General features: G+C 40.8%; 1 protein-coding gene across 26 annotated transcripts in view; it reads left to right on the forward strand.

The window, feature by feature from the left end:
* The first annotated feature begins 179 nt into the window (after positions 1–179).
* Positions 180–24,798, forward strand: part of ADGRF4 (adhesion G protein-coupled receptor F4) — a 31,074-nt gene continuing 6,455 nt past the window's right edge. For 3 of the 26 annotated variants that reach the window (XR_004968801.1, XR_004968799.1, XR_004968800.1), the window contains exons 1-11: positions 180–421; positions 8,897–9,005; positions 10,121–10,175; positions 13,767–13,918; positions 15,317–15,568; positions 17,744–19,123; positions 19,473–19,665; positions 21,455–21,496; positions 21,669–21,697; positions 21,922–21,981; positions 22,975–23,354. Coding sequence is in view for 17 of the 26 variants with exons in the window: in XM_036317036.1 (XP_036172929.1) it covers positions 8,919–9,005; positions 10,121–10,175; positions 13,767–13,918; positions 15,317–15,568; positions 17,744–19,123; positions 19,473–19,665; positions 21,455–21,496; positions 21,669–21,697; positions 21,922–21,981; positions 22,975–23,022 (2,298 nt within the window). In the remaining 9 variants the exon portion in view is untranslated. Of the gene's footprint in view, positions 422–8,896; positions 9,006–10,017; positions 10,176–12,084; positions 12,173–13,766; positions 13,919–15,316; positions 15,569–17,743; positions 19,124–19,472; positions 19,666–19,846; positions 19,922–21,454; positions 21,497–21,668; positions 21,698–21,921; positions 21,982–22,974; positions 23,826–24,798 lie in introns of those variants that run through there. The other 23 variants (XM_036317036.1, XM_036317034.1, XM_036317035.1 and 20 more) reach the window with 17 other exon arrangements.

The following is a 24,798-nucleotide window of genomic DNA, read 5'->3' on the forward strand; positions in this document are numbered from 1 at the left end:
CATTGTATCCTCCAGTTCTAATTACACCCGTGCCGTGGATGCAAACAGAGTCTGATCATCTGAGATAAAGGTGAGAAATTAAAGGACAAACAAGTGACTCATTCTCATGGCTCTGCTTCAGACAAGAGAAACCTGTAATTTCTCTTAGGCGTGCTTGACGGACCCAGGTGGAGTGAATCACAGACTTACACAAGACTTGAAACCACGGCCAGTTCTACAGTTCTCATGTTGGCCTCTCACAGCAGACAGCAGGTTTGCATGGGGGCTCCTGGATTTCCCCTTCAAAACATGGAGAAGCAGGACCGCAGCCCCTGAAGGGGGACCGGGGGAGGGGCCGAGGCAGGTGCACGTGATGGTGGGGCCCGGAGGTGGGAAGCTCAGCGCCAACCTTCCTGCTGGGCCGCTGGATCTCCTGGATGCCGTGAGTACACCTGCCATGCCAGCACCTTTCTCCTGGAGACGGGATTGTCTTTGCTGGTATTCCAGAATGGGGAGGAGGTGTGATTCGGGATGGTATTTTCTGAAATGCTTGATTATGTAGGGATCTCTCCTAACATTATATAGAAATTGACTAGCTCAAGGTTAGAGTATTTTCTGTCTCCTTTGCATTTGTTTTCCTTTAAAAAGCCATTTGTAGCTCAGTTCGGGCAGCTCAATTGGTGTTAGGGCATCATCCCGATTGGATCCCCAGTCAGGGCACATACAAGAATCAGCCAACGAAAGCATAAATAAATGGAACAATAAGAAAATCTCTCTCTCTCTCTCTCTCTCTCTCTCTCTCTCTCTCTCAAGTCAATGAATACAAAAATTAAATAAATTAAAAAAATAAAAAGTAATTTGTTAGGCTCTAATTGCTCAGTCCTAGGAGTGAAAGTGCAAAACACCTTGTCAGGCAATTAAACTGTCTGTTCTCCGCTTGTCCCCTTGCCTGACAAATTGGATGATCAAACTAGCTTGCAATTCCCTTCCTTTAGGCTGAATATAAAGCTAGATTTTTAATTTTTACATTTTTATTTTTTAATAAATCTTTATTGTTGAAAGTATTACTTATATCCTAGATTTTTTTTAAATAAAGCATTCTCTAGTAGCTTGTTTTTTCAGTGGGGCGGACGAAGCTGTCTTTCTATCAACTTACAAGGAAACATTTCCTACAGTTAAAAGTTGCTAAAAGGCATCCTCCCCATTTCGAGTGGCCACTAGTGTGACACTTGATGATTTATGTCTCTTATACTCTGAGGTCAATTGTGGGAATGCAAATACGTTGCATCACAGGGTGCGATTTTTTTAGTGTCAGCACTCCAGTGAGCTTTGTTCATGGAGCAGAGCAATTGCTCAGTATATCAATTTCTTTAAAATCATCTCAGCACCAACATAGTTGCTGAAACACTGAATGCCTTCGAACTCTGAAATCATGTGATTCTTCAAACTTGTCAGAATTTAAATCCGAAGTGCAATTCTCAGGAAAGATACTGAGCTATAAAGAGATTGGCTGGAAGCCATCTAAAATCGCCCAGGATGCGAAGTTTCTGGTTCTAATAGATCAATGGTTCTCAACCTGTGGGTCGCGAACCCTTTTGGGGGTCGAGCAACCCTTTCACAGGGGTCGCCTAAGACCATCGGAAAACACATATATAATTACATATTGTTTTTGTGATTGATCACGATGCTTTAATTATGTTCAACTTGTAACAATGAAAATACATCCTGCATATCAAATATTTACATTACGATTCATAACAGTAGCAAAATTACAGTTATGAGGTAGCAACGAAAATAATTTTATGGTTGGGGATCACCACAACATGAGGAACTGTATTAAAGGGTCGCGGCATTAGGAAGGTTGAGAACCACTGTAATAGATCACTTACATCTTCCTTTCCGCCAAGGCTCTTTATGAACCAGCTCCTCTATGGCCAGGGAGGAGTGACTGCCTGCACTCTGTTATTGAGGCCAACAAATGTGCCAGCAACTTGCTTGGCCATCTGGCTATAGAATCAGAGTTCCAATTACACTAGTGGCATGGATGGGACATACAGTTATGAAATTAGGCTGCAGGGAACCAGGCACATACACCCCCCACCCCCTCACACACACACACACACCCAGATGTGGGTCACCTAACTCTTTCTCCAGTTAACCCTTTCAGAACTGGTCCTTCCCATCCATGGGACTGGCCAAGAAGTAAGAGGTGAGTTGCTGCCTGGAAGGTTAGCAAACAATGGGGAATATGCCCTCCCTGTCACCTTGGGGTGAAGTTCCATGGGGAGAGGCACTTTGGGAAAGTGTCCGCTTTGTTTACAGGAATTCCCATATAACTCCCCTCCGGGTGTTGTTCTGCATGAAGAGTTTTGAGAGATCAGACCTTGGGAGGTCCTGCTTCCTCCCTGACTGCAGTTATAGTTCCCAGGCTGTGCCCTTTTACATTTTTATTTTTTGAGAGTCCTGATGCCAGCTCTCACTCAGCGTGTTCAGACAGGTGGGGTGCCTCCGGCTGCGTGAGTCATCTCCTACAACTCCATCCGAAAGAAGCTCCAGGACCCACTCGGACTAAGCGTATTTTTGAATTCCAACTCATTCAGAAACTCAGCTCTAAGTACAAGGAAGATGGGGCCAATAAGAGCTGCTTGCACTGCATGCTCGTGGCAGACGTCACTCATCAGGCCTGGCGTTGTTGCTTGCTGCCCCTAGGTGGGACCTCACAATCCTTTTTTAATATAAGGTCTAGACAAAAGGAGATCCATAGTAGGCTGGGAGCATTTCAACTTAAATTACCACATTCCGAAATTATTTAGAGTTGCAAATATGTGTGCCTGCCCCTCTGAGATAGAACAGTTGCCCTGTGATTTTAAAACAAACACTTTAGCCTTAGCTGGTTTGGCTCAGCGGGCAGAGCGCTGGACTGTGGACTGAAGGGTCCAGGGTTCGATTCCAGTCAAGGGCACATGCCCAAGTTGTGGGCTCAATTCCCAGTAGGGAGCGTGCAGGAGGCAGCCAATTGATGATTCTCTCTCATCATTGATGTGTCTATCTCCCTTTCCCTCTCCCTTCCTCTCTGAAATCAACAAAAATATATTTTAAAAAATAAAAATAAAACCAACACTTTAGAAGCTGCCATCACTCCCTGTGAGACACTCATTCATTCTTTCGCTTGTCCACAAATGTGTCCCTCATGTACCTTATGCTCTGCAAGGTGCTGGGGACAGAAAAACTGCCCACTGTATTCACGTCTTGACAAATGGTATCATGATTTATTTTTATGTTTTATTTTTTGCCTCTTCCGCTAGATGCAGCCCAATTCCTCCTAGGCTCTTGGGCTAAAGTAGTAAAGTCTTGCGCTCTGTGGACCTCTTGTCATTATAGCTTAGGGTCACAGCAGTGGTGTGAGAGGCGCCCGTTGCTGGGAATTCCCTGGGAGGAAGATCCTGAGACACATTTCTTCTGGGGCTATTGTATGTAGTTATATTTTCCTTTAAGTCTCTGAGGCCAGTGAACGCTATTTTCTCTCTGTTAGATCAGGGAGCCTGGCTTCCATTCAGTAGCTTAGAATGCTGTTTATCATCAAGTAAGAGACAGAAGTGGGTGGTCGTGGATAATCATGCCTTAATAAGGACACGAGAGAGAGACGGGTGGTGGAAGCAGGAGGAGGAATTCGAGACATTCTTTTCATAGGTCCCGAGAAGCTGTCAGCCCAGGTTGCTTGTTGCTTTTATGGCTGAAATGTCATCGTTCAGACACTTTGGGAACAGGATGTGGAGTTGCTTTTGTCGCGTGACTAGCCTAGAAGCCGGAGGGAACTTGTTTGTGAAGGTCAGATACCTCATTATATACGAAACTACCACAGGGAGTCTCAGGCAGGAATTCTTTGGCATCTTGTTTTCTCTCCCTCATTTGTATTCTCTTTTCTGAGTCTGTCTTCCCTTCCCTGGTGATCATTCCAAACTTCTGATTGCCAAGCCACTTCGTGCCTGCCTTCCCTCACCTCTCCACTCTGAGCATCACGTTTCAGAATAATTCTGACTCGTTTCACAGATTAAAGATGATCTATCCGTCTGTCCACAGCATCCTTCTTTCAGGATTGACTAAAGCCCACACTCTTACTCACTAGTGGGCAACTGTGGGTCCAGTGTGAGTAGCTTAAGAGCTCACAGGGAACTGGCATGTGGTAGGTTCCCTGTAAATGCAAGTGGAGTCTGAGCCTGGATAGGTTAATGTGTTATACTCCAAGGTAACACTGTCCTCAAATAGCAGCCTTAAATTCCCCAAAGTACTTTTGATGATCAAGTAAATTTGGCAAAACCTGGGTCAGTCTTCTTACTGGAATTGCTCTCAGAGTCTTTGCTATGTGTAGGTGTGGGTGAAGGAGCGGCAGTGACACGCTGTTTCCCAAACTGATCTGACCTTGTAACCCCTCAGGCTTTTGTGAGACCAGTGCTCCAGAGAAACCCACTTCAGGACACAATATGTTGGCCAAATGCAATAGACACAAACTCTGTATTTTTTCCCTACTAAGAGTAAAGCAGGTAAACTTACTGAATTCATAGAATATTTAAGTCAGTGGGTACCAGTGTCCTCGTTAAGTTTTTCTTCCATTTTTTTTAAATTTAAGTTTGGTGGGTGCTACAAATTGTTGGCAAACAACTGGTGGGCCCTGGGCAGAAACATGCATATTATAGCACTGTCCTGTCAGGATTACTATTTACTGTTTTTATTTTCCCCCATTGGGTACAAGGTTCTGGATTGATTGGTTAATTGATGGATTGTTAATATCCCAAGTTTATTTTTATGACTGTACATATGGGGGGTCCATAAAAATGTGAAACCTTAAGAGCTTGATTTAAATAGCCAGTGATAGTTCGCCAAACAGTATTAAGCCCAAGGAATTTGTGGAAATAGGGATTTCACAAAGACACAGAGTTTTTGCTAAATCAGTGATGGTGAATCTTTTGAGCTCGGCGTGTCTGCATTTGAAAAACCCTAACTAAACTCTGGTGCCATGTCACATATAGACATTTTTTGATCTTTGCAACCATAGTAAAACAAAGATTTATATTTTTGATATTTATTTTATATATTTAAATGCCATTTAACAAAGAAAATCAACCAAAAAAATGAGTTCGCGTGTCACCTCTGACACGCGTGTCAGAGGTTCGCCATCACCGTGCTAAATTGAACACACTGTAGAATCAGAGGTTAATAGATGGCATAAAGGTCATCTGAGCTAAAGTACGTGGAGAACTCTGGATTCTCCATGTAGGAAAGGACATCACAGTGACTCCAGCCACTCTTTAGCAGGAACAAACAAACAAGCAGGAGAGTTTGCCTCAGTGAGGTTCACATCTGAACGCTTCTTCTGATGGCATGCCCATGTTTTGCTGATATTCTTCTGGACAATCCACACTCCTCTTGTCACAGTTAATTGAATATATTTAGATTCTGTGTCCTTGTTCTTTTCTTTCCCTCATTATTTCAAGAGATAATGTTCTACATGCAGGCACTGTTCTAGGTATTGGAGAGGTACCTTATTTGTACCTGCAGATAGTTTTCAGTTGGGACTTAGGCAAAACTCAAAGTTCACTTGAACTGCTAATTCTTTATCAGCGATAAATCTAAGAACGTGTGCTTCCTTCATTAAATATCCACCTGTGATTTTGGATTATGCTGGCTTCTTTTTAATTTTTAAAACGTTTCCATCCTCAGAGTCTTATGCTCTGCTTGCTGTCTGCTCTGAAGAGCACTCTGGCTTTTGGCCTCGGCCATTATTCAATTCTGATGGTAGGGCTCCCATTCAACTCTATCTGGTAGGAAAAGAAATAACCCAGTGGGGCCTAACTTGAAAACATCTACCCATCCGGCCCATGCTTGCCAATTAAACTGGGCAAAAATAAGAATGTTATAATGCCTCTTGGGTAACATCATAAACATTTTCCACCCCTCCCACACACATTTATAATAACTGAAGGAAATTTACCATGTAATTATCATACCAAATGGTATGTGGGTTACCTACAGTAGACTATAGCAACATGAATGAGCAAGTAGCAAGTTCATTAACTGAAACGCCCAAATAGCCAAATGTGCTCAGTTCAAAGTTTGTGTTTCTTATGGTCATGCTTATGATTTATTTTGCATATACCTGGTATATTTCTGCTAGTATACGTTGCCGCAACCTTTTGCAGCAGGAGTTCAGGATCTGAAGAAGGGGTAGATGCACAAATGAAAATACTATACAAGAAATATGAATTTAGAAGGCATAGGGGGCCAGGTAGAGACTTCTTTCTTGGAGAACCACACTGGAACCTGGCCTTATCTGCTTTTTATTTAGTTTTAGATACACATCTTGCTCTCAGTAAAGCACGAGAAACAGGTAGCAGACAGACCGTCTCTAAGGTCAATAAAGATCAATAAAGATCAGTAAGGTCCAGTAAACATTTACTTTGAGGCTATTAGGTCAGGAAATTGCTTCCAGCCACCGCTATCTCAACACAGCCCTGCTAAGTCCAAGGTCCATCGGCCTTCTGCATTCTTTGGTGCACTCTTATGATAGTACTGAGAAAGCAGTGGCTTCCCGCATACGTTTTTAGTTTATGTGAATATATAAAATGTATTATTATTTCCTAATGTTCTACAAAGAGTATAATGATCTACATAAAATGCCATGACCATTGGCCCCTTTACTTGAATCCTTTCAGGATTTGCACACCTGGAGGCCCTAGCACTCCTTGAGGAAACATTTTTGGACTCCCTAATTCACACAACATCCCATCACATCTTAAGCCAAATGCCTGACTTCTTTTTTTTTTTTTAATATATTTTATTGATTTTTTACAGAGAGAAAGGGAGAGGGATAGAGAGTTAGAAACATCGATGAGAGAGAAGCATCAATCAGCTGCCTCCTGCACACCCGCTAATGGGGATGTGCCCGCAACCAAGGTACATGCCCTTGACCGGAATCAAACGTGGGACCCTTCAGTCTCCAGGCCAACGCTCTATCCAGTGAGCCAAACCAGCTAGGGCAAATGCCTGACTTCTTTCTAGCAAGATTAGCTTATGCAAAGTTCCTACGCTGAAAACTTAGAGTAAAAGTGGCCCTCCTCTGCAGCCTTAGATAGGAAGCACTATTGCTTATAAATGCCTGCTGTTGGCTCCCCTTCCTCCATTTAACTGCATTTCAAACCATCATCTCCAGATAGAAGAGAATTGCATTTATCTTCAGCATCAGTCCTTTTATGTGGTCCTGAATATAGGTATCTTTTCTCCCTGATACATATACCCAGGCAAGGAAATTTCAACATCATTGTAAAGAATAGCAAAGAGAAAGGATCAAAATGACCACTTTAATCAGAAAAGTGAACAATTTTCAACTGGATAATGAAATAAATCTATTTTTTCAGTTATATATGGATACCCATATATACATATACACATATTTGTCTGTATACACTGAGTCACAATATAAGATCTGTTTCTTATTGTGTCATATTAAAAATTTGTGCAACCTACAGGTATACAGATGAAACACATGGATACATTTAAGCCAAACTATACTGGTTCTTCAGGTACTTCTTTTTGTGATCATCAGTTAAAAATTCATCTAAATAATATTTACATTGCAAATTGCTTAGTGTGCTCATCCACCAATGAGCACTATATAAATGAGAACTTCTTTCCACCTACACTATAAGATCAAGAATTCTGCACACATATCCCAACACCCATATAGATCTATTACCACACTTTTCCGGTCATTCTGCCATGTTCACTTTCCTCTGCCCAGACTGGATCTACAAGACATTGGTATAAATCAAAATACTTTCCCCTGTTCAATGGTTAGAAACTCAAAGATGATTTTAAACTCAAAGACAATTTGGAAACTTCCCTATAAGTGACCGTGTCTCATCATCTCACTTGAAGGCTCACTAGAGTCATGAAAGCCCATCTCAGTTTTGACTCCACCCAGGAAAAGTTTGACTGCAGATCAGTGATTTCATCTGCTGCCTGGCCACAGATGGCCTAGAGAGATCAAAGTAAGTTCATCTCTATTTGACCATAAAGGGACTTTTCTTTCCTGAAGGCTAGGTGTCTGCCAAACCTTGTTCACTAGGTACAATATATAGATAATCTCTCTTCCCACCATCGGTTTGACTTTTCTTTGTTCCCCATTGGACACCCTTTAAGAATAAAGAGATTAACAATTCTTCTCCACCCAAACCACCTGGTTGAACTCTTGGCTCCACCATCTTTCATCTGAGTGACTTTGGCTCATAGTTGCTCAAGTCATTGTGCCTTAGTTTCTCCATTGATAACATGAAACCAGTAATACTATCTTGTACCGCATGATTACATGAGTTTATTGCAGCGAAAGTGATTAGAACAGTGATTAGCAAATAAAAGTTCTTGAACATTTTATTATTAAAGAAAGTTGTGGATTGAATAAGAAATGCTGCTTTGGCCGAAACCGGTTTGGCTCAGTGGATAGAGCGTCGGCCTGCGGACTGAAAGGTCCCAGGTTCGATTCCGGTCAAGGGCATGTACCTGGGTTGCGGGCATATCCCCAGTAGGAGATGTGCAGAAGGCAGCTGATCGATTCTCTCTCATCGATGTTTCTAACTCTCTATCTCTCTCCCTTCCTCTCTGTAAAAAATCAATAAAATATATTAAAAAAAAAAAAAAAAGAAATGCTGCTTTGGCGAACATATATTTTCCCTGGTACTTCCATCATTCTTGCTACTGTTTGTAGACAAGTCAATAGTTAACAGACAGTCTGCTTTTTCCTGAGGTAGGTTGTTTGGTATAAATATCTCAAGTACCCAATGGCGTCACTCACTGGTTGGTTTTTCTGTGAAGTATTGTGCTAGTTATCACTTTCAGCCGGCTGCACCTTCTTTCTCTATTGCAGGTGAAGATCCCAATGTGTGAAAATGAAGTCCCAGTCAACCATGATCTGCTGTTTAATGTTATTTCTGACCACAGAATGTTCTCAGTATAGAGCCAAGATCCACATAAAAGTAAGTAGAATGTTCTCACTATAGGTCCAAAAGCCCCTTGAGAAAACTGGCAGTTCGTCTAGATGGCTAGTTTTATGACAAACGTGTCATGTTAAAGACATTTTCAAATGGCTGCCATTTTACTCTTGCCAATATTAGTTTTCCAGAGACAGGAAGAAAGACAACTTGAGAGGTGGCTGGGACTTGCAACAGTATCGTTGCAAGGTGCAGCAGGGTACAACAACATAGGAGAAAAATCACTTTGAAACCACAGAGAATATAGAGAGGCAGCAACTGAAAGGAGGAAGTACAGTCATGATCTTCTTAATGACGGGGATATGTTCTGAGAAATGCATCATTAGGTGATTTAGGCCATTGTGCGAACTCCATACAGTGCACTTACACAAACCTACATGGTATAGTGTATTACACACCTAGGCTACATGGTGTATCACAGTCGGACACACGGTCTGTCATTGACCAAAGCATCATTAGGTAGGACATGACTGCACTATCCTGGCCGTTAGGTAGTTGACAGATTTAGATTCAGACCTTAACTTTGTTTGATTCTTGTTAGTTACACAAGTTGCTTCACTTTTCTGAGTTTAATTTACTTATCTATAACATGAAGGGTATGTGTTTTTTTTCTTTTAGATAAACTTGATAGTTCTTTATAGCTATAAAAGATTTTGTGATTCCATTAGTACAACCAAATGCTGACTTCTAGTATCAGTTCATTTCTCTTTTTCTCAATATATGCTGGAGTACATAAGCTGCATTTCACAGTTACAGTTAAGATAGGCAGAGAACAGCTTAGTGCTGGAATTGTCCTCTGTGTGGTCTCTCTGAACACTTAGACTTTCCAAAAGATGGACGCAATCCACTAACCTGACCTTCAGAGTCCAGGTGACCAGCGACAAGGTTCTAGTCCTTCTTGGAGGGCAGTGTGTTCTCTGTCCATGCTCACATCCATGTTTCCTTCAGCAAGTTCCTGCGGTATCAGCACATGAACCCACTGCATTTTTCTTCCTAGTCCTGAACACATTTTCTCTTCACATCCACATGGAGCCTCTAAGTTGAGATGAGAGAGGAGAATTCCACAGTAAAGAGGACCTTTGGGAATTTGTGTTTTACAGGATGGAGATAAACGTCAACATCCTGAAGAGAAACCCAAGACTCGAAGGATACAAGGTATGTGGCTACAGAAGAGTCTTCTTCCATTTGAAAACATGGCATGTCCCAGACCACAAGTGCTCCAAGAAAATACAAAAATCTCCAGGACTCCAATGACATGAATGATGACTATCAGATCTTTTGTGATAGTCCCATAATTCCCAGAGGTTTTGTTCATTCTTCTTTTTTTAAAGTCTGTTTTCTCTATATTGTTCAGATTAGGTAATACCTACTTTTGAATTCACAGGTTCTTTCCTCTGTCCTCTTCCCTCCTGTTCTTTTTTATTTTATTTATTTTTTTATTGTCTAAAGTTTTACATATGTCTTCTTTTTCCCCAATTGACCCCTCCCCAGCCATTCAAACCGCGGGCAAGCCCCCACTTTCCCAGTGTCTATGTCCATTGGTTATGCTAATATGCATTCATACAAGTCCTTTGGTTGCTCTCTAACCCCAACCCCCTCCCCTGCCATTTGTCTCTGGATCTATTCTTGTTCATCAAATTATGTTGATCATTATATCCCACATATGAGTGAGATCATGTGATACTTATCTTTCTCCAACTGGCTTATTTCGCTTACCATAATGCATTCCAGTTCCATCCATGCTGTGCTGTTGCAAATGGTAAAAGTGTCATTGGAGTCCTGGAAGCAGTGAGCACTAGCCACACATACTTGATGACATTTTCAAGAAACATCTCAGGAATGGACAACAGTGGTGAGGGAGGAAAGGGTGCAAAGCTGGGGTGGAAGAATATGGAACATGCTTCAATGTCACTGTAGCTTACAGCCTAGTTTATAAGGACATGTTGACCGTCCTCTGAAAACTAGATGCAAATTGAGTGAGAATGATCAGGGGTTGGTGGTGGTGCTGGGAGTGCTGCCTGAACAATAGAGACAAGAGCCTGGAAAATATGGCCTTCACCATTAGTGTGACCCAGTAGTACCATAGAGCCTGGGAAATGTGGTTGATGTTTACTTTTCTAGATTTTCCAAAGTGGCTACATAAATAATAGATGCTCATAAACATGATGGACAAATAAGTAAACAAATGATCTCATCTATACAAACAGAATATATATATATATATATATATATATATATATATATATATATATATATAAAAGTTCTCAATGTTTACCAATAGTGATAGATTTTCTTACAATTATACCATTATCCATGGCATAGTCAATGAAGAAAGTTGGCAAATATTCACAGATTCTAGAATAGTAGATAAGTGTTCATTTAAAAACCCACAAGGAAAATCCATTTGAAATAACAAGCTAACAAGAGGCAGAAGAGGGGAAAGGACATTATTCATTCATGTCTTCATCCAAAGATATTTTTGTATTGCTTCAATGTACGTAATGCTTTGGTGCTGAGAGGTATGTTGAAGTGATGTCAGATAGATATTGTATTGGTGAAACTGGTCACTCTTGAGAAGAGAAAGACAAACTATGCAAGTAGTTATTAGTCATAAAATAGTGAAATCTTGTGATTCTCACCCAAATAATAGGAATAAACTGGATTCTGCACATTCATGACAAATATTTTTGGTGGCAGATAAATCTCTACTTAGATATGGAATTGAAAAAGGAAAGAGGAGAAAATTGGAGATACTTTATTGAACATTTATAGCCTAAGTGCTGCACAAGATGCTGTCTCTCATTTAGTGTTTGTAACAACACCATGGTCTCATCTCCAAATTATATAAACTGAGAGGCACTCAGTTTAAATAACTGCCAAATTGATACACTGGGTAAACCCACTTGTTTCCTTTCTCTGTGAATGGAGTCATCCACAGAGCTATCCAAGGCATAAATGTGGGTGTATTCTTATCTCACAGCCAATCACCACGTCATATTGATGTCAACACCTTAATAGCTCTCAGCCTCATTTACTTTTCTCCATTTCCCTGCCACTCTCTTAGGAATACTTCAACAGCTTCATTCCTGGGTTCTCTGCCTCAAGTCAATTCACTCTACCCATGGGCCAAAAGAAGCCTGCCACCAGGTTTTGTAAATAAAGTTTTATTGGAACCCAGCCATGCCCATTCACTTACATATTACCTTTGACTGCTTTCACGCTACAAAGGCAGAGTTGAGTAGTTGTCACCGAAACTGTATAGCCCACAGTGTTGAAACTATTTACTCTGTGACAAGTATAGTCATATTTGGCAAATAAAAACATAGGATTCCTGGTTAAATTTAAATTTCAGAAAAACAATGAATAAGAATGCATGGACCATATATACCCTAAAACATTATTCATTGTTTATCTGATCATCTTCAGTCAGTCCTCATTATTTGTGGATTGTGTATTTGCAAATTCTCCTACTCTTTTGAAAGGTATTTGTAATCTCAAAATCAACACTCACAGTTCTTTCTCCATCATTCACAGAACAGCAAAAACATTGAGTTGGCTGGGTGCATGTTCCCAGCTGAGGTTGGACAGTGGTGCTCTGCCTTCTCGTTCCAGCTCTCTCACCACACACAGTGTTCTTTGGGTGGCCTATGTAGTGCCAGGTATTTTGCTTTTTGGTTGGCAATCTTGTTGTTTAGTATGGCCCCCAAGTATAGGGTGAAGTGCTGCCTAGTGTTCCTAACCGAGCTGTGATGTACCTTCTGGAGAAAACACCTGTGTTCGATAAGCTTTGTTTATATGCTATCAGGAGTTATAGCACTATTGTCCATGAGTTCAATGTCAATAAATCAACTATTGATTATATAAGGTGACTTTAAATGAAAACACACATAAAACAAACATAGATTGATACTGATCTGTTGAACATTTTGTGAGCAGAAGCTCCTAGAAACCTTCTATTCCCCTAGGAATGATGGCTCAGTATTTGCTGATTCAGTGTTTATGGCAGCGACTTCATAGGAAATAACTACTGCAAATAATGAGAATCGACTGTATCTGAAAATAAAATTAACATTTATGTGAGCATCCTGTGTTTTATTTGACATTTATATGATCCTTTACAGAGAAGTGTGCAGATTCCTGCTTTATGCTACTGTTAATTTTTTTTCAAAACCAAATTTAATCTTGTTTTCTGGTAATGCCCATGTTAGCACAGCATACAAGGTCCTTCAGGACCTAACCACTGCTACTCTCCCCCTCCTCATCTCTGGCCCTCTCCCCTCAGATGCTCAGAGCTAGCCTTTCTGAAAGACCTGTGATCCCTCCTTTCCACCCACTACCTAGAGACATCAGCTTTACAACCTGCCTGGCAGGTCTGTCTTGTTGCTGAGGACCCAGGTCAATATCACCTCCTTTGGAAGCAACATAAAATCCCCAGTATGAGCCCTAACCGGTTTTGCTCAGTGGATAGAGCGTCAGCCTGCAGACTCAGGGGTCCCGGGTTCGATTCCGGTCAGGGGCATGTACCTTGGTTGTGGGCACATCCCCAGTAGGAAATGTGCAGGAGGCAGCTGATCAATGTCTCTCTCTCTCATCGATGTTTCTAACTCTCTATCCCTCTCCCTTCCTCTCTGTAAAAAATCAATAAAATATATTTTTAAAATCCCCAGTATGATTTTGATGCCCCCATCGAAGTGTGGGACTGCTAATTAGATCTCTCTCTCTCTCTCTCTCTCTTTTCTTTTTCAGAGAAATGTCATGGTCCTTGCATCACTTCATCCAACTGCAGCCAGCCCTGTGCTCTGCCCTTTCGTGGGGAAATAGGATTTACATGCAATCAAAACAAGTGGCAAAAATCAACTGAAACATGTACAAGCCTTTCTGTGGAAATGCTCTTCCAGGTGATGCATTTGGATATTATTGGCAACAGGAGCCAATCCCTCAGGAGGTGGTAGAGGCATGTTTAACATGTTCTATTGAGCATAAGTCTCAGGTTTGGACTTAGGAAAGTCTATAGAACAGGTTATATTTGTCTCTTCTTCTTCCTTACCCAAACTCAAGTTCTCTCCTCATTCCCCACTCTCTCTCCCTTTCAGAATCCTTTCTTAGAAACAGATATGAAACTCATTTATGTAATAGTAAATGCTTGGAGGATAACGTTTTAGCTCTATTTTTTAAATATTTTTATTGATTTCAGAGAGGAAAGGAGAGGGAGAGAGAGATAGAAACATCAATGAAGAAAGAGAATCATTGATTGGCTGCCTCCTGCATGCCCCTCCCACTCCCCACTGGGGATGGAGTCCACAGGGGGACATGTGACCTGACCCGGAATCAAAACCTGACCTCCTAGTTTATAGGTCGATACTAAAGCACTGAGCCATGCTAGTTGGGATAAAGTTTTAGCTCTAAAGGTGGATTTGCTTGTCTCTGGGCTACCTAATTAATCAACTAAATATGTCTAGAAACAAATTCATTTTCATTTTTTTCTAATACTTTCAATCACTTGACCAAAAGAAAGGAGAAATGAGTGACCCAAAGGGAATAGCAATGCAGTGAAAACAAAAAAAAAAAATATGAGTTAGAATGAAAACATTCTGTTTTATATTCTTTCATTTAAGCACCATGTACACCTACCTTCTCTCTAATCCCAGAGAAGCACATGGATCTCTGCCTTTCGTAAAACTTCAACAGTGACTCTGTAAGGGCCATGGAGGCTCTGTCACTTAGCATAGGTAGGGTCCTTGCAACCCTAGTGGCATTCCAAAGGGAATTAAATGAAGTATATTATTGCTTTGGCTTATCCAAAGTCACATTCTGGGAGACTCTGGGGAAACATATGAGAAAATAAGCAAATAATTTATTCTAACGAGTGAACTCAGCTTTTTGAAATTGCAATTCCATTGTGTTCCGTGTTTGGCCAATCTCCAACACTATCCTCAAAATTCCTCTTAATGTGGCACCTCTTAAAAACATAATAATTACTGGACCAATGTTTTCTAGAATTTCTCCACATCTCTGGAGAAAACTGTTTCCGTCCTGAGTTAAAATCTCGGTCCTCAAAAGCAAATTCCAATAGGAAAAGAGATCTCTGCGGGGACTTTGATACAATCCCCTGCCTGTGTGAGACCCCACCTTAACCTCTCTGTAACCCTCAGCATCTGAACCACATTTTAGGACCCCTTGCTTCTCGTCTATTTTCTTCATGTTGATCCTTTGTGCCTTTATCTCATTTAGTCTGATGCGTGTTAGGTTATTCATTTTTACTAAAACATCATTTTTTTAAAAAAACAACAACACAGGACTTAAACAGTGCATCACGCCTTTCGGTGGCAGCGCCTTCCATACCTCTGCGCATTCTTGACTTCCGTGCTCCAGAGCCCAGGGAGAGCGTGGCGCAGGTAATCCGCAGGAGCTGCCCACGGGACTACGCCTGCATCATCGACGTGGTGAAATCCGCAGAAGCCACATCTGGAAATATCGCCTTTATTGTGGAGTTGCTAAAAAACATCTCTACAGACTTGTCTGATAATGTTACCAAAGAGAAAATGAAGGTGGGTATTCTTTGTTAGAAACCGACCATTATCTCCCCCCAAAGCTTGCCCTTTAATAACAGTTTCTTTTTTTATATATATATATTTTTAATTAAATCTTTATTGTTCAGATTATTACATTTGTTCCTCTTTTTCCCCCCCCATAACTCCCCTCCTCCCAGTTCCCGCCCCATTCTCCGCCCTCACTCCCCACCCACTGTCCTCATCCATAGGTGCACGATTTTTGTCCAGTCTCTTCCCGCATCTCCCACACCCCTTTAACCCCCAAGAATAGTCAGTCCATTCCCTTTCTATGTCCCTGATTCTATTATGATCACCAGATTATTTATTCACTTGATTCGTAGATTCACTTGTTGATAGATGCATATTTGTTGTTCATAATTTGTATCTTTACCTTTTTCTTCTTCTTCCTCTTCTTAAAGGATACCTTTCAGCATTTCATATAATACTGGTTTGGTGGTGATGAACTCCTTTAGCTTTTCCTTATCTGTGAAGCTCTTTATCTGACCTTCAGTTCTGAATGATAGCTTTTCTGGATAAAGTAATCTTGGTTGTAGGTTCTTGGTATTCATCACTTTGAATATTTCTTGCCACTCCCTCCTGGCCTGCAAAGTTTCTGTTGAGAAATCAGCTGACAGTCATATGGGTATTCCCTTGTAGGTAACTGGGTTTCTTTCTCTTGCTGCTTTTAGGATTCTCTCTTTGTCTTTTGCTCATGGCATTTTAATTATGATGTGTCTTGGTGTGGTCCTCTTTGGATTCCTTTTGTTTGGGGTTCTCTGTGCTTCCTGGACTTGTAAGTCTATTTCTTTCACCAGGTGGGGGAAGTTTTCTGTCATTATTTCTTCAAATAGGTTTTCAATATCTTGCTCTCTCTCATCTTCTGGCACCCCTATAATTCTGATGTTGGTACGCTTGAAGCTGTCCCAGAGGCTCCTTACACTATCTTCGTATTTTCGGATTCTTTTTTCATTTTGCTTTTCCAGTTGGGTGTTTTTTGCTTCTTCGCGTTTCGAATCTTTGACTTGATTCTTGCGCTCCTCTGGTCTGCTGTTGGGTGTTTGTATAATATTCTTTATTTCAGTCAGTGTATGCTTCATTTCTAGTTGGTTCTTTATCACAACATCGAGGGTCTCATTAGATTTCTTGAGGATCTCACTACATTTATCGGCGGTCTCACCAGTCTTTTCGAGGGCCTTACTAAGTTTATTGGCAGCTTCTAGACAGTTCTTGAGAGACCTTAAAAGTGTGGTTTTGAGCTCTATATCTTCCATTTCTGACATTTGCGTCCTGTTTCTTTGTCTCCGCATTTTTTTATCTTTTCTTGGTGCACCCCCTAGTGGTCTTTGTGCGCAGTCTTGTTGTAGGTAAGCCTTGATTGTCGGCAATACCAGGGGTGATTTGACCTCCAGGCTACTGGCTATCTAACAGTTCCAAAATATATTTTGGAGGGGAAAAACTATAACCACCACAGCAAATATAACAATAACAGAAATTTCACTTCCGTGTTTCACATTGATTCATTCGGGTTTATGGAAGTTGTCAAAACGTTAGAACATTTTTTACATATGTTTGTGGTATAGGATTAATATTTGCAGAAAAAAATATTTACATAGTGATGGCAGTGAGCAAGATCGTGTCTACTCTAGCATTTCCAACGTTTCAAATTATTTCTGGAGAACATAATTGTTCTGAGAAATGTTAACGGAGCTTCCATTTCTAACAGGGAGATGCAGCAGGTGTAAGGTCTCTGAATTCAAGTAAGCAGGTTTCCTTCTTTAGACCTTTTAATGTGTGAATGAACTTTGGCACCCTTTATAAGAGTGAGGGAGATAAGAATATGGTATTTCTCAAACTTAAATTATTATAGAATCTATCCCCAATCTCCTGCATTAAACAATCATTACTATCATATGGGAAACGGGTTATACAGACTGCAGTTTGGGAAATGCTGCCCTGGGCACATAAAAAAGCAGATAAACTTTATCTGTGATACATTTTATTTTTAGCATTCATTTACTTGTCTTCCCTGCAGGCTTGTCAGCATGAGATTCAATAAACAGGAAATTTCATGAGAAATATGCCAAATAAGATCAGAAATTTCAGATTTTAGAAACCGACTTTGTAAAATACTGTGTGAATCCTTGGTATCATATCCACTTTTCTCCATTGCAGAGCTACAGCGAAGTGGCCAACCACATCCTTGACACAGCAGCTATTTCAAACTGGGCTTTCATTCCTGACAGGAACGCCAGCTCAGATTTGCTGCAGTCAGTGAATTCCTTTGCCCGGCAACTCCACCTCCGCAATGCATCTGAGAACATTGTGGACGAGCCCTTCATTCAGACGAAAGGGTTTCACATCAGCCACAACACCGCGGAGGAAAGTTTCAGATTCTCTGGGAACACGAACAATACAGCAGAGGGGATCTTAGGAATGGTAGAAATTCCCCAGCATGAGCTGTGGAAGCTGCCAGCAAATGCCTCCCAGGCCATCACCATAGCGTTTCCCACCTTGGGGGCCGTTCTGAAAGAAGACCACTTGCCAAATGCGAGTCTTCCCAGGCCGGTAAATGGTCTGGTTCTTTCAGTGATTTTACCAGACCGATTACAGCAAATCTTCCTCACATTTGAGAAGATCAATAAATCCCAGAGTGCGAGGGCTCAGTGTGTTGGCTGGCATTCCAGGAAAAGGAGATGGGATGAGAAGGCGTGTGAGAAAACATTGGATATCAACAACAAAGTGAAATGCCGGTGTAACTACACCAATGCAGTGATGTCTTTTTCCATTCTAATGTCCCCCATATCTATAGATGACAAAATCCTGGACTACATCACCCGCATTGGCCTCAGTGTCTCCATCCTAAGCTTGGTTCTTTGCCTGCTCATTGAAGCTACAGTGTGGTCCCGGGTTGTTGTGACAGAGATATCATACATGCGCCACGTGTGCATCGTGAACATAGCCGTGTCGCTCCTGACTGCTAATGTGTGGTTCATCATATCCTCCAACTTTAGCAAAAAGGCCCAGGACCACAACTGGTGTATTGCAATGACATTTTTTAGCCACTTTTTCTACCTCTCTCTGTTTTTCTGGATGCTCTTCAAAGCACTGCTCATCATCTATGGAATATTGGTCGTTTTTCATAGGATGATGAAGTCCCGCATGATGGCCATTGGCTTTGTCATTGGCTATGGGTTCCCATTGATCATCGCGGGCACCACAGTTGCTATCACCATGCCAGAGAAAGGCTACATGAGACATGATGCCTGTTGGCTTAACTGGGACAATACCAAAGCCCTTTTAGCATTCGCCATCCCAGCCTTGGTCATTGTGGCTGTGAATCTTCTTGTGGTTTTGGTTGTTGCGGTCAACACTCAGAGGCCCTTTATTGGCAGTTCCAAGTCTCAAGATGTGGCCATAATTAGGAGGATCAGTAAAAACGTTGCCATCCTCACCCCACTGCTGGGACTGACCTGGGGTTTTGGAGTAGCCACTCTCATCAAAGGCAATTCCTTGATATTCCACATAATCTTTGCCCTGCTCAATGCTTTCCAGGTAAGTTCCAAGAGGGAGACTTACTTTATTAATTAATGTTATCAATTAATACTTCACTTATAAAATATTATTTTATAATTTGTTATTCCAACAAAAAATAGCTATGCTTTAAAAATATAGAACACAAAATATTTCTTCCATTTCCCTTCATATCTTAGAGCAGCGGTTCTCAACCTGTGGGTCACAACCCCTTTGGCAGTCAAACGACCCTTTCACAGGGGTTGCCTAAGACCATCCTGCATATCAGATAATTACATTATGGTTCATAACAGTAGCAACATTACAGTTATGAAGTAGCAACAAAAATAATTTTATGGTTGGGTCACAACATGAAGAACTGTATTTAAAGGTCCAGAAGGTTGAGAACCACTGTGAGACATTTAGTTGTGGCATCTCTCACCCTGTTGATTATCAAGTTGCATTGAACCGATCAAGCTGGTTGGATGAAAATTTACTTCCTTCTCTCCTCACTGATCCACCTGGCTCCCTCTTAAAGTTTCCGTGGCAGAAGAAGTTGACCTGCACTTATGGAGGACTAGTAGGTAAGGGATGTGTGTGAGGCTACACTCACGTGTCATGCCTCCAAACAAGCACAATTTTTATCCTTTCTCAAGTATTTTGAGAACTCGGTGAAATGAATCATTTTCCATGATTGTGCCATTCTCTTTGAGTGTTAACCAGTCAGGGGTTCCCATGCCTCTATCCCCTGTGATGTAATTGTAGGTTGCCATTCATAGAACGAAATCCTGCCACGTGTGACCTGATCCCAGGAAAGTCACTTCTCTCAACGTTCCACCTGTAAGATCAAAAGATGGATCTAATATGATCTCTACTGTCTTTTATTCCTTAACATACTTGATTGGCACGATGATCCCTCTAAGAGCTGCTTTACTTCATCTTGGCTGCTAAGCTTACACATGTGGGAAACTGTCATTAGCTAGGCTGCTTTCCATACCTATGGGTAACAGAAAATCTGGCAAGTTTATATTCTTAATTATGTTTTTAATCAGGAGTTGGCAAACTATGGCCTGTTGCCTGTTGTAAATAGTATTATTGGAAAACAGCCATACTCAATCATTTACATTTCGCCCATGGCTCTTTTGGAGCTACAATGGCAGAGCTGAGGTAGTGGTAACAGAGACTGTATACCCTCAAGGCCTAACATATTTATTATCTGTTTGTTTTAAGCAAAAAGAAAAAAATTGACTAGTATTTAAATAATAACTGCATAATAAAGCAGCAAAGTGTTCCTATTAACATGTCATCGCTACTATATTTAGAAATTTGGTATTTAAAATATAAAGCAAGCTTTAAAGACATGCCAACTCAGATGAATTATATATCTTACTCATAAGTCTTTAATAACTATAGAGACTATTTATTTCACTCGTTCCCTTGCATTACTTTAAAGAAAAACCTTTGACTTAAGTGTTGTTTTGTTGTTGTGTTGTTTGTTTGCTTGTTTTTTGAAATCAAAATTTCTTACACTCACATTATATCTCCCCAAGTCTGGAGAAGAGAGGATTTCCACCAGTTACTCTGGTGACTAATGACCTCATCTATTTTTACTTTGCAACTTAATTAAACCTCAGAATGTTCTGTGGTTTGGTTCAGATCATTTATTTGTCTCCTTTCTTGATAGAAAGAAAAATACTAAGACAAACACTTGTGACTCACATTCTACAATTTCAGTCTTCTGATCAGTATTTCTTCACCATGAAAAACCCAGATTCCCTCCACTCTCATGGCGAGATCCAGATTGTTCTTGGACATCAAGTCCCAACATTTAAAAAGATTGGCTTCCAATGATTGTGACTTTATAGGTGACCAAGTGTTTAAACTTGAGGAGACTCTGACCTTATCGGTTTCTGTAGTTTTTCTTTTATCCAGAAACTTCTTCCACCAGCCCAGAGAATTTGGTGTGAAAATAGTCTAGAATACAAGTTTCATCTCCTCAAGATACCTTCTGTTATTGTGACTTTGAGTTGCAAGATCCCATGACATGTCTCACTGTCATCATGAGTAAGAACAGCTCACTTAATATTTGGAAAGAAAGTAAACAGATTTAATAAGGTTAAAAACTCTATCCTACATCTAAAGCCATTTATTAAATGTCAGTCATCATCATGCACAGAGATAAAGGTGATCCTCTTTCTTTGAGGTGCACTCAAGAAAATACACATCAATGCATTTTTCTCTGAATCAGTGGTAAGTGAAGTTTTGAATGTCTGATAAGAGTCCTAGAAGGTATCTAAAAGAGTGGTAGTAACATAACAGCTGATATGTTGCCTGCAAAACTTTCCCTCATACTTCTGTTGAATTTTGCCACAGGGGTTCTTCATCTTGCTGTTTGGAACCATTATGGATCACAAGGTAACTTGAATTTGTTTCACTCATTGTAAATGATTTTCATGTGGCTGAGGGAAGCAGGAGGAAGAAGCAGGTTTGATTAGAGAGCATGGTTCAGGGGAGTTGAGTTAGGGGGTGGGGTTCAGGGCATCAGCTGTGAGCGGGAAAGGAAAGAACTCTATTCTCTCATTCCCAGCACATCATCAAGTCAACAGGAGGCTCTATGTGAGTACAGTTGATGAAAGCAATTAAAACCATACCTACAATTTAAATCTTAACAGTAAATCTCATTAAACCACACCTTAACAATTATCTAAGCATTATTATTTGCCAACCACTGTGCTAAGCCATCTGATGCTGCTTCTGCCAGTGTGACTGGTCTCCCAGTTGCAGGACATGAACTAGGCATTGGTGATATTGTCATTTCTTCACTGTCATTGCTTCTTCAGATAAGAGATGCTTTGAGGATGAAGATGTCGTCACTGAAGGGGCCAACAAGAGTAGCAGAGGTAAGCCTCTCCCTTTTGGTCTCAATACTGGAGGGTCGGTGTCCTCCTGCAGAGAAAAATATTATAGGTCAGTAGTCATGATTTTTCAGCAAAGAAAATCATTAGGCCTACCTTCATTCATTCATTTCTTCACTCAGCAAATATTGCAGTATCCTGCTAAAGCTTAAGTGAAGCAGAATATACTCAAGACAGTTTTCCACATTGGATGTATTTCAACCTGACATTTGGACCACTAAGTTGGGAAAACATGGACCCAGTATCATAAATTTATAAAATGCTAGTGGGTGGAAATGAGAAATAAGTCAGCTTACTCATTTCATAGGTAAGGAAACCAAGGCTCAGAGTACTTGAGACTTGCCCAAGGCCACCCAGCAAACCATGGAAATTAACATTCTGCTTGCTCAGGACTCTTTTAGTAAACCATACTCCCTTGGATTGATGTGTCTGTGTTCTTATAGATCTTGGAGATGACTTTTGTCCAAGCTATCTGTCTTTTAAGATACCAACTACAATTGCTACCATTGCTATATTAATTAGAAAGAAGTCATTCATTCAACTAACAATTTCTCAACAAGAACTGCTTCCTTAAAAACAAACAAATAAACAAGTTTCTGAACACATTAGGAACCAGCATTAATGGTTATCTAGTATTGAGTATAACTTTTAACATAGTTCACCAATTCTATGATAGACATTCTCTTCACCTTTTAACGTTTCTGAAATTGGAATGTATATTATAATTAGTGGCATGTTATAGTTTAATTGGCAATTTCTTTTTTTTTTCTTGGTGGAACATAAAAATAATGATGTAGCTTCCCAAGTTAGATTCAGTGAAAAATGGTAACTTAATACTGTGTCATGTAGGCCCTTCTCTGCGTGTCTTCATTTTTACATGTTTATGTCTAGGCAGGCACACATATACATATAAATATGTGTGCATTTGTGTCAATGCAATTACTCATTGATATCACTGTTATTATTGTTCCTATTTAGAATGCATCATTAAGCCCAACCAATGGATCTAAATTAATGAATCGTTGAAGATGAGATGTGAGTATTAAAAACTCAAGAAGAAACTTCACCTGCAAGTTGTGACAGACCACTCAGTGCCTCTTGTGAGCACACTCTTCCCTACTCAGTGATGCTGGAGTGAGGTGGGAAGAGAATAGATGGACGTACCCTTCAGAGAACAGAAACGTCTTGATCGACCAGCACATATATGAGAATATGTACATCTTCTTTAAAACCTACAGAACCAAGTCAAAGCACACTTGTTTCTGTCCTCAATGAGAGGATGCTGCCATCATACCTGCACTGATACAGGATACACCCTTGCTGTCCACAGCGCTCACACACCTAATTCCATCTTGGCAGTGAGTGGTGACCCTTACAATAGACCGATTGTCTGGAAGGAAGACTTTGTTGATTAAAATCACAAAGCAGCAAGCATGTCTCTTCATAATGAAGTTAGGGCCAGAACCATTCCTAAGGGGGCGTGGGTGGAGTTGCAGCAAACTAGCTGTCTACTCACAGCCAACCTATGAGACATTTCTACACAAGGGAAAACAAACATTAGGCATCCATGAAGGAAGCACAAGTCAGAAAATGGCAGGCTAAAGCCTGAGCAGTAATAGGGGACTGTGGGCAGGAATGATCAGTCTTGGTAAGGTTTCATCTTGGAGAGTTTATGGCCTTTCTTCATGGATGTTGATGGATCTCAGGTTTTGTTTTTAAGAACCACCTGGCAACAGGCACATCCTCTTTTTTAAAAAAATATATTTTATTGACTTTTTTACAGAGAGGAAAGGAGAGGGATAGAGAGCTAGAAACATCGATGAGAGAGAAACATCAATCAGCTGCCTCCTGCACAACCCCCACTGGGGATGTGCCCGCAACCAAGCCACATGCCCCTGACCAGAATCGAACCCGGGACCCTTCAGTCCGCAGACCGATGCTCCATCAACTGAGCCAAACCGGTCAGGGCACATCCTCTTTTACATTCCTTTCTGTTCTGAGTCATGGCCCATATATTCAGCAATGGGGCAAGGCCAAGGCAAATCTTAGGGAACTAAAGAACCCTAAAGGGACTTCCTCTGTTACAGCTTCTAAAAACATGATGTGCTGGTGTCCAGAGAGAGGGAGGGAGAGTAAGAAGGACTTTGTTACACACATTGACTGGCATGTGTGGGAGCCGGGAAACCAGAGGGAAACACTGGCATATTATTCTTAATTAAGCATCTTTACATTTGGGTTTTTATCTGAGCACTTTAAAAGGGAGGAGGGAGGATTCAGTAGAACTTCACAAAGTTTAACTCTCCCCACCTCTGCCCATTTTCTAGCCTCTAGGGTTTCTCCATGGTGGAATATTATTATCACATTTATTGATTAGCCATTCACTGAGAGTTAGTTCAGAGGATCTTTTAAAGTTGACCTTTTCATTAAGGTCCCAGTTTGAGCTGGTAGGGAGTTCATTAGACTGTCTCAGCTGGAGGCCCTTCCTCCTGGGCAGTGTATATCCAGCCATTCTAGAGAAGAGGAGCATGGTTGCAGTCTTACACCCAGCTAACGGTGGTAGTAAAAGTTGGAAAAAAAAAACAACAAAAAAAAATACAGTAGAAGCCAAGATCAGGAACTACACTACTTAGTGGAACTGGGGATGTGCACAAGACTCAGACCCATATTAGGAGGAAGTGTAGGAAAGAGGTAGGAATGCACTAACAACTCTCCCCAAAGAAATCCACATAATTTTTCAACATCTATTTTTGAACCTATGAGGTGGGGGATGAATTAAAGATTCCATTCTTTCAGCATATTCTC

This window comes from Myotis myotis, unplaced genomic scaffold (genome assembly GCF_014108235.1).
Source record: "Myotis myotis isolate mMyoMyo1 unplaced genomic scaffold, mMyoMyo1.p scaffold_m19_p_7, whole genome shotgun sequence".
NCBI lineage: Eukaryota > Metazoa > Chordata > Mammalia > Chiroptera > Vespertilionidae > Myotis > Myotis myotis.